The sequence below is a fragment of the Seriola lalandi genome, unplaced genomic scaffold (genome assembly GCF_002814215.2).
Source record: "Seriola lalandi dorsalis isolate HSWRI2012SDOR001 ecotype SW California unplaced genomic scaffold, Sedor1 jcf7180002054889, whole genome shotgun sequence".
Classification (NCBI taxonomy): domain Eukaryota; kingdom Metazoa; phylum Chordata; class Actinopteri; order Carangiformes; family Carangidae; genus Seriola; species Seriola lalandi.
Window position 1 is genome coordinate 120,596 of NW_019525441.1, and position 10,938 is coordinate 131,533.

Genomic DNA, 10,938 nt, shown 5'->3' on the forward strand with positions numbered 1-10,938 from the left:
GGCCCCGCTGTTGCCGATGTGCTCTATTTGATGTGTGTGCTCAATTCAATAAAGCCTTTATCTTTAAAACCAGGTGGTGGCTGGCTCTCATTTTTTCCAGCAGTGTCCAGGGGTCCTCACAGGGGGCCGCACAGTGACACAGTTCATATTGCCTTGTTTGTGCAAGTGGGTCCTATTTTGTGCCTGTCTAGAATAATAAAAATATACAAGTCTGTTTATTTGCTGGGCTTGTTTCTACCAAAATGAATAGATATAGGGCCAGCTTTATCTGTGTGTTGCAGTGAAAGGGCTCAGGTGGTATTAAGAAAGAGCTGAGTGTTACTTGGATCTCTATATCTTTACTATTTTCTGGGCTATGTGGTTTTAGCTGACATGGCAAAAATATAACAGGAAAAAACTGCAGTCTAGCCTGCATACGAGTTTCTCTGTCTGGCACAATATCAAAGGATGAGGGGGGGGAGAAACAATAAAAACTGAAATGCAATCATTTAAATACCACCGGTGCTCCCCTGCCATCCAACTAAGCATTTATCTTGGCACAACCACCCACAAAGCCATTCAGATGTACATTCTTACAAAAGAGGATTTGGAGTGAGAGGAACGAGAAACTCTGCATTATGACTTCAAAATTAATCTAAGCAAAGAATCTAGTGGGATTAGGTGCATGGATCAAAGGGATATTAACACCACTGCTGTGCTGCCTTGATTGTTGACAATCTGCCCCAGCTGCCCTGTGCTTTGAGGTTCAGGTTCCCTGCATAATTTTGTGTGTACAAAATGGCCACCATAATAACATCTACATATTATCTATTGTGTTGAAAATAGGCAAAGCACTTTTTCTTTTCTGCAGTTAACTCATGCTGTGTAGTTTTAGGAATCTGAAAGATGACCATGATGGGTCCTTTTGGTTAGGGATTAGGTTAAATATCAGCTGCCAAGATCAAGGGCATCTCTTATCCGGGAGGAATTACACCAATGGAGTCAAAAAGAACCTTTGTATTAAAAGACTCTGTCAATTTGGGACTACATAGTGCAGTCAATTTAAACTGATAAAAGAAAAGAGTGTGATAGTAAAAACGTAGCTTGTAGCTTACTCACTAGACAATCATTTGTTAATATAAGCAACAGTTTGTACAATGGCTGTATTTAGTTGATTAAATAGTGGCTCAGAGTAGACTGTCCATTTCAAAGGAGTGATGTATAATGCAGTACTACAGAGTGGTAGCTGGTTTAAAGTCAACTCTGCTAATCCTCGTCTCTCCCATGAGGAAAGATTACCAAACAGTACTGACAAAACTGTGTAATTGTCAAACAGCAAAACAACCACACTAATGTAAGCTCTGTTTACTGGGCCTGGTTCTAAACAATTTGAAGGGTACTATACAGCAAATGAAAACAACAAAAGCTACACAAGCATACAACAACGGCAACTAAGTATCCCTGCGGTCCCTCAGTAACATGACTAGCTGCCTCTTGCGGTTTGCACTGTTTGACACTTCTGGCACCCACACAGAGCCAGTCAACCTCTGAATCTGCAGTGTGGGGTTGTTGTCCCATTTCTGCAGAAGGGCCTGATGAAGTTGCTTGCCATTGGCAGGCAAAGGGTCACAGATGTTGTGATCCTGGGCATCCCATTCGTGGCACTACAGCACACACAGGGAACTGACCGAGCCTGACCTTTTTCATCCAGCGACCTAAGGTTTGAATAAACAGCGTTATAAAGGTGACCTGACCGGGCATTGTTCCAGCTGGACCTCGGAAGACAAAACGACACAACCTTTCATGTGAAAGGCAAGTTGCAGTCCTTTATAGATAAATTGTATGTCTGGACAAAGAGCTTAGAACAAATGGAGAACTTTTTGTAGATTACACAACTCAGCCCAACTCCAAAAGACCTAGTGATTCCACTGACAATCTGTGTGGGGATGGAAGTGCAATATGACAGCAGATAGGTGGTTATCTGCATGCAGAAAAGAGGATTGTCTGTGTGTGTGTGTGCCAGTTTTGCACAATAATTAAAATTCTGTCTGTTGCATCGCGACATGACAAACATGCAGTGCAGAAAGAGACACACACACACACCAGATACAGAAAAAGCGAGGATGAGAGGAGATGCTGACACACTGCTGCTAATCCAAAAGATACCATCTGGTGATGCTCTAGGAGCCAGTGACTCATGCATGCACACATTTATACTGTACACGCATACAAATACACATTACAACTCTGCCACACGAAGCAGAAACAACTTTAGCTGATTTAAACTTGGCACAATCAAAATGTACAAACACGATTTGCTTCAAAGATCTTGACATATATACAGGTAGGCTGATGAAATAAGGACATAGGCAGGCATTGTGTTAGTGCTGTTGCTATCCCTAGACTGCTGTGACAGATGACCTTGGATTTTAATGGGTCACAGATAAATTCCTGGGATACAATAAATTCTGGATGCCATCTTTAGGTCTCTCAGGTCAAACTGTGTAGATGTTCAGAATCAATGGAAATCTGAAATGTACCATACAGCTCTGATGGCAAGCAAGACTCATACCAAAACACCTTTTTCCTGTTGTAGAAAGGTCACACATTTCCCTGTCCCTTCTAATAGTATTTTATCAAAAGCAAATTGTTGGTATAACAATAATATAAGAAGCAAACTTTTAACAAGATAAGCCCTGAAGCACTAGAGACCCCGGGATAATCTAAAACAAGGGCTGCATCAAAGGATGTATAGTGAAGCTCTGATGATGGGGAAACCCTGAAAGGGAGGTGTTGGTAGCTGTAGGGTGTAGGGGCTCTGGCTGGCGTGATGGGTTGAAGTTAATGGTGTGTATGATGACGATGGGCCTGGTAGGTTTAATGGGACAAGGGGCCCAGAATGGGAGGGGCACTGGCCTTATTATTCTCTACCATCGTACAAAATGAAGGCTTTTAGGCGAAGGCGATTAAAGGTTATAGGTACGCACAATGGTGAGAGGTGAAAAGACACAGCCATAGGCACGTCCCACACAGAGAGGATATCGGTGGTGGCATCAGCACAAACTGCTGTGTGCAGTCAAAGTGGCTTTTTGTGATGGTGTGTCATGATAAATTGCTATTCATTCACGGTCCTCTAGTGAAAGCCCATTCCATTAAAAGTTTAATGTAAGAGCTGCTTGCGCTCTCAGAAAAACACTTAACACACACCCTGTAAATGGCCCAAGAATGCAGACACAGGCAAGGACCAAAATTAGGACCATAGCATAAGGTAAATAATATTTCTACCCCTTCTTTAGCCCCCGACCCATCCCTCCTCCCTATTTGTCCCTTGATACACATCAATTTTATCCTCCCATCTCCACGGTTCTCCAGGGCCTGGGGCTGAGTGATGCATGCTGGGATCTTGGCAGAGGCCAGGAGGCTAATGAGATATTAGTGTGCGTTTAACTCCCACTGAGTTCACTTCCCTTTCTTCACCTTTTCATTTCTCTCCTCACTGCATTCTAGTTCACTGTTGGTTATTTAACCCCTACCAACCTCTTCAGGTGGGCTCACGGAGGTCAGGATGGTCTAAATTAATCAGCGGATATTAATTTAGTGGCGTACTTCCTGCACCTGGGAGCGTACATTTGTCACTATGGCGATTTCCATAGTGACAGGCGTTTTTTGGCCCAGTTATCAATGATAATAGATGGAGAGTCTTGGCAGCCGATTGGATTAGCCCCTTGTGGTTGGCTTTAATGAAGATTACACGCCCCTGTGGTTAATGGATATTAGGAAGGGAAGAGGCGTGTGGTGAAGCTTGGCACTGACACTGGGCAATATGAGGGCAATGCCATGTGAAATGTGCCAAAATGTACTGATTGTGTCTGCAGTGTATTAAGTACCAGTGCAGAAAGAAAAGGCCATGAAGGGAACTGAAGGCACCACACTGTTACACAAATGATGGCATAAACAAAAGATCCAAGTAACTGCCTCAACAGTTTCTTAAGTGTTCATGAACAGAGCCCATGATGTCTTTGTGTGTGTGCGCCTTTCTGTGTTTGCAGGTATGTGCAGACATATGCCTGAACCACTTAACTCACCAGTTGCTCTTCCATGTGTGTCGAACATGTGGGTCATGGATGTTGTGTTTGTCTGCCTGCTCATCCAGGAAGTCAAACATGTATTTGATGGCCAGTGGCAGGGCACTGCCTCGATGGGCTGTGCTGAAGATGGTCTCAAACAGGTCATCCACAAACTTCTGTAATGTACCCTATAGAGCAAAGAGAGGAGAGAGGAGAAACACATTATTTAAAAGGCCTACAACAGGTGATAATCACTAGTTGATACAGCCCTCAAGTCTTTGTGGGTCTACAATTTGAGTGTGTTAAGCCACTATCTATATTAAATGGGACACGGAACCAGTGAATGAGACTGTCACTGTCTAATACATTTAGCAACATACCATACCTAATGTTGACAGAAAGATTGGCATAAACTTGTGAAGTGCATGTCACTTTGTCCCCCAGCTGCGATATTTATGTGTCTGACTCCTATCTCACAGACCCGGCCCCTAAATCCGCTTGCAGCTTTGATGGGGGAAATTGTTATTTCACAGCTGACTTTTAATAATATCTGGGAACAGGAGGCGCATCTCCTAAGCCTCTTTGTGCTGCCGGATTAGCTCCCACACTGCACCATTGACCCTAATTTGATTTAATGTTGGCGACTTTAAGAAGGAGGAGGAGAAAAGAGAGGAGAGACAGAAAGTGAGAGAATCTAATCCTCTTGTAAAGAATGAAGCTGATGGGATGCACAGGAAAAGGCGAGAGCGAGGGATGGAAATGAAACGACAGAGGTTTCCTATCAGGGAAAGATTGCCATTAAGTGTGGCAGATGAGGTGTGTACGGGCACTGGCAAATAAAAATCCAATTTGGGTTGGAGCGGGTGACTGAATCACGGAGTCAAGAGAGGTAGGAGAGAGTGGGAGGAGAGAATCCTGTTAGTCCGACAATCACGGCTATAATTCTAATGTGGCCTATATTCCCGACAGCTTATCGTTTTTCTATGAAGATGGAATCACATATCTCTATATCAAGCCCATGTGCCTTCCAAGTGACAGTCTGCATTAGCTGGCAAGGGAAGACCTGACATTTTGTGTGTGTATGCATAAATGTGTGTGTAGATACTAAAACCTGTGTGTGCGCCTACAAGTGCTGAGGCGGTGACATTTTATGTCATCCTCTATCTCAAGGGGGACTTCTGCATCAACGCTGTCATCATCACAGGGTTGTCTTGTTCCCTGCTGGAGCTGAGACTACCAACACTGCCAACACCCCCCCCCCCCCCCCCCCCCCCCCCCCCCCCCCCCCTTCTCGACCATCTACCCTGTCATTAGACCACACTCTAAACACAATGTGTCATGTGGATGTTTTGATGCCGTCTGCCTCCGCATTGAAATGAGAGGAAAGCAAACAATCAGAACGTTGGTGATGGCACTGGAACAGAAATAGAGAGACGAAGAAGGATGTGGCGAGGTAGAGATGAACACACACATTCTTGAGTGCACAAGTGAGGAGGGAAAATGCGATCTTTCCTCGTGCCCCTTCACTCTCCACACATGAACACGACCTGCACCCACACTCAGTCAGAGTGACACTGATGGAGCTAATATGAGAGGCGTCAGCGGCGTTGCCAGGGAGAGGTATTTATTGGCATGGTGAAAGCCAAACGCAGTCAATTACACTGCCTGTCTGCCCAGTCATTTCTCACCAAGAGAGATGGCCGGCCAAGATAAACTGGTTATTTCACAAAAACAATCCATCTGGAAAGATGATGTGCTGTCTACAGTCAGAAGCCACCTTCCTGCTCTCTGGAATGGGATAATGGCAGGGAAATAGAGCGACTCACAGAGGCCGAGAGGTGACTTGTGCATGTGTGTAGGTATGTGGAGGGCTATACAGTATGATCCATGGTGACGGCACTGCCTTTCTCCTCTCCTACCTCTTATTCTACAGGCTCCAGTCTGTTTGTTTGTTTATTAGTTTATTTCATACATTCCTCCTCCCGTCCTGTTTCATAGACACCGTCTCTCTTTCTGCTCAGTTATCTGCTTTGATTCACCTGACTTTACTCATCTACACACACATCTGCTGTGGCTCATGTAGAGCGGGTCATCCACTCATCGGAAGATTGGTGGTTTGATCCCCAGATCCTCCAGTCCGTATGTCAAAATGTCCTTGCACGTAGTGAACCCCAAATTTTCCCTGCTGATGTATCATCTTTGTTTAAAAGTGTGTGTGTGTGTGTGTGTGTGTATTAGAGAAGTGCTCCATATAGAATAGGTGTTGTATGAATGTGTGTGTGAATGAGTGAATGTGACCTGTAGTGTAAAGCACTTTGAGTGCTTGTTAAGACTAGAAAAGCACTACATAAATGCAGTCCATTTACATCTGCACAGTCATTAGTTCTCCCAAGTATAAACAGAGCGAAGTGTTCGGTTGTTTGTTTGCTACACTGTCCATTTAGCCGCTTTGCTGATAATGTATTTCTACTTAATGGAAGACTTTTTTTAACATTTTAAAGAAAAAACAACTCACTCTTCTTCTTACAAATAAAAAGCTGAAGTCATAAATGCACAAAAATGCACTTCCATTGCATCCAGGGAGTTTTCTGCTACAATCTTACTTAGTCTGATATGACCATTTGCTTTGGTGGCTTTTCCAGTTATGTTACAGTTACACTGTTTTAGCCCGGACTTTGAATATGAATCCGAATGCCATGTGGTCGGATAATCAGCACACAAGACATTAAACTTTCTATGCTTTGTTACTCTGTGTATGTGTGTGTGTGTAGAACTCACTGCATTTACAGTACATACATGGAGCTGAGCTGAATTTCTCCATGTGAACTACTAAACAAAGGCGGTCACCGCGTCAAAAAACAATCTGAAATGTTACTGAAGTTACTGCCTCAACATGCTCAGCTCGTAGCTTCTTTTTCTCTTTTTACCTTGTCTGTACTGTGTCTGATAGAATGGATGTCTTGATGAAAAAAGAAGGAAAAGGTTCTTTAGGAGTGGATTGGTAATTTGCATTCAGCTGTTGGATCAAAGTCACATTTCCCTCCAAACCAAATTAACAGTTTTTTCTTCCTGGGGCCATTGTTTCAAGGCATATTCAAAGAGACTTTATAACCATTTCTATTTTTGCCTGATCATTTTTTTCATTACAGAAACACCTTCACTATCTTCATGGGTCTTTTTAACTTTACCCTTTTTGATATGCTGCTGCATCAACGCAACAGTAATGAAAAGAGAAGACAAACAGAAATATCTATTTTCTCTTTCTCACCTACGGGGATAGAAGAATACATTTGAATAATCTCTTCCAACGAGATGACTCATCCAAAGTAAACATGAATATTTAAATAAAATGAAATTATTCTGAGTCATGGTAACACAGGGTGAAGGTTAGTGTTACCTTTTAGCCTTTCACCTTGTGAACTGCTTCAAGAAAAATACAGTTTACCAGGTAATGTAGTTAATTGATGCAAACTGATGGTACAAAGCTGAACTTTTCTTTGCTGTTAAATCATTTGCCCTGCAAAATATCACAGATCCCAATAAAGAATTAATCTAGCATGACACAAGATGACCCTCTACCAATGAATAAACAAATCATCACATGTAAGATTTTCTCTCACAGATGGCTCACCTTGGTAGCCAGAAGTCGTGTCAGGTAGATCTCAGAAACCATCTTGCTGCCGCGGTCGCCCTCCTTCTGGTCTCCATGCTCATGGTTCTTCACCAGGTGCCAAACCTTGACCCCGCTCTCCAGGTCAGGAGTGATCATAGGAGTGCGGGAACGCAGGCTGTCAGGGCTTCCAGTGTACTTGATCATGTTCTCTGTGAAGAAAAACATGCATGAGGTCATGTAGTACTGATATAACCATACACAACAGTGTCACTCAGTGTGACTGTAGTTTTCATCTCACATCACTCCCATCTGTATGCAACTTCTGACTATAGTATATCATATGAAGTTATCTCAGTAACATTAATGTACATTTTGTGTAAAGATCTGTAAACTGTGTGCTGGTGTTTGTTTTTCCTGCCTGAGTCAGGAAGAGAAAACAATCAGAGGGGACACTGAGAACAAACAAGACACATCTGAAACTTAATCAGAGCGAATTTTGAGGTGAACAAGAAGAAAAGACAGCTAACAAAAGAAGCAACTATCAGACTTAGTACAAATAAACAAACAAAAAATTATGAAAAGACAAGTCTGTTGTTTCTCCAAACAGAAAGGGAAGGCCATAACCTCCATGTCAGCAGCTGAACGCAGTTTTTTTGCTTGTGGCTTCCAGTTTACAGATCTGGGAGATTGGATATGAAACTTTTAGAAAGTGTGCATGGTTAATTTTTCATGGCTTCTTCTCCAAGGGAAAAGACATGGCATCGCCGGCTGACACAAAATCGAACAGGTGTCAGATGAGATGAAATATGTATGGCCCACCCAATGGCCAGAGTGGCGATGACATTTCCAAACACATGGCTCAATGAATGTTTACATAGTGTGAAAAAAATTGATTAGGGGGTGCGGTTTGGAGAGAGGAGCGAAGAAAAAAAAAAGAGTGTTTTTCACCGTGACAGAAATCAATCTGTTCAGAGAGAAAAGCGGGAGGAGTGTATGGAGGAGAGAGTTCAGGGGAGAGCGAGACGGCTGGAGAGATCAGATACAGAGAGAGTGAGTGTGTGTGAGTGTGTGTGTGTGTGTGTGTGTGTGTGTGTGTGTGTTTGTATCGACTGTTCAAATTTGATTACAGTAAGATCAACTGAAAATGCTTGTCTCTCCTATAGGGCACTTTAGTGGTTTGTTGTCAGACCTCGTGTCAAGTATTCTCCACAGGGCTGTCAATTTGGTATTACTTTAATTTTTTCTCGTACACTGGACAAGTGTGACACTAATTGCGCCTTTCTTGGGGTTGTGTGGTTGCAAGAGGATGTGAGGTGGGTCTTTTTTTAAAGGGAGAATGAGCAGTACATTCATTTTGTGTTAATTATTTATTCCAAGAAGTTAGAGAGCCGAGGGTGAAACAGAGTCAGGGAGACACAGAAGAGGGATTTCTGGTTGGATTCTATTCTGATCCAGCTCCACACACAGGAGTTGTTTTTTTCTGTTGTTTTTTTTCTTCTCCTTCTGGTTTTTGATGGAAACTTTACATCAAAGATCAAACACAACGGTTTTTCCTTTCATTCTCTGACTCAACATGTTACACAATGTTTGTACTTTTCCCGTAACTTTCTCTCCTGCTCCTCGCTGCCGCTTCCTCCTCAGCAGCTCTAACAAATTCGGCCTCGTCTCTTTCTTCACCATTTGACCATTGTACTCAGAGAGAGTTCAAAGTCACTCAAGCACCACACCAGTTGTGAAGTGGATGACACTTGCGTTTGAAGTCAATCGCTTAAAAAAATGTTGAGGGGATATATTCCTGGCATCCTCCCTCCCCTTTCAGTTGCACCACTCACCTCGTCCTATCTGGTCTCATTTGGAGCCAGAGAGGCGAGGCGAGACCGCATGGAGATGAGGCGATGCTAATAATGTGGCACCACATTTGATGTGTCTGAAGTGTTTGTGGGCAGCGAGTCTGGCCCTTTGATCAGCAACTAACTTGATGGTTTTGCAGGTTCAAGGAGACGTGGAGCAGACGGACAGGCAGAAAAAACACTGGCACATTGAAGGATGAGGGGACACACTTTGGAGTCTCAAGAGGCCAGAACAACAAAAGAAAGAGTCTATTTGGTCTCTTGTTATGTTTCAGAAATCCTTTCAGCCACTCTAAATTGTGTCTCGTCTTCCCCAGTCTGTCATTGTTGTCATGCAGGATCCTGTGGATGCTGGACATTTTGAGATGGGAGCATCAACTGCTGCAGGATCAGTTACTTTCTAACTATTTTTCCCCTTCTTTCTGTAGATAAAGTTCTATTTTATAAGCACATATTTGTTAGTTTTTTATTGTAAGGTCTGTGGTTTTGCTATCTTAAATGATTCTTCAAATGATTTTTAAGTGTATCTTTTAAATGTATTTTTGAATCATTTTGCTTCAGGTTTGCATGACGTGGCACCTGGATGACAGAAGCCACACCAGCGGTGAGGCAAATACAACTTAAATGAGAGGTCCAGTATATATACATGTTATCTTTATCAGTCTGCCTAGTCTTATGTTTGATGGGAAAGTGTCCCTCTGACTCAGATACAACTCAGATTCAACAGAAACTTGAATATAGAAACAAGTAGACTTACCATATTTACTTGCAGAGGTTCGAGACACAGTGGAATTGTTTACTGAATTATAGGCTGTAACTTGCTTGGGAACCAAGGCCATTACTGCATTATCAGGTACCTGAAAAACAGAAGCACATATGTTATGCAAATGATGTGTTCAAATGTTCAATCAAAGAACCAGAAAAGCCTTTTGCACAGATTTTGTTTTTTCATTTGTGCATATTTCTAATACAACCAATCAAAAAACCCATATATCATTGTTTTGGTGTCATGTTCTATATTTCCCTCCATCTATTCTATTTTGATGTTGGTAGGCAATACTTTAGAACATAGAATATCTTATTACCCTTATGTGCTCTATTCAGCCCACACATGCATATTATGACTGACAGGGGGAGGGAGCGTTTAGCAAAGCAGCATACAGGCCTTAGTGAGAGGGGACATCCCACAGTCTCTGTTCAATAATATCTTTCCTCTAGGGTTGTGTGTGTGTGTGTGTGTGTGTGTGTGTGTGTGTGTGTGTATGTGTGTGTGTATGTGTGTGTGAAGGTGTGAAAAATCTTGTCTTGGTCTATGTGTAAATAAATGTGTAAGTGAATGAATGAGTCAATTCTGCACCTCATTCCCTAGTCAGCCAGACAGGATTCAATTAACACAACTGGGATGGAGTCTGTCCCAGCTGTGCGCACC

At 42.7% G+C, this 10,938-nt stretch overlaps 1 protein-coding gene across 1 annotated transcript in view; it reads right to left on the bottom strand.

Moving 5' to 3' along the window:
• The window catches only part of plxna4 (plexin A4), a 236,378-nt gene that overhangs the window by 8,302 nt on the left and 217,138 nt on the right, over window positions 1–10,938 (bottom strand). Inside the window, exons 27-29 of the mRNA XM_087180100.1 lie at window positions 10,267–10,366; window positions 7,678–7,868; window positions 4,065–4,234 (exon numbers count right to left, since the gene is read on the bottom strand). Of these exons, the coding sequence (XP_087036226.1) occupies window positions 4,065–4,234; window positions 7,678–7,868; window positions 10,267–10,366 (461 nt within the window). The remainder of the gene's footprint in view (window positions 1–4,064; window positions 4,235–7,677; window positions 7,869–10,266; window positions 10,367–10,938) is intronic.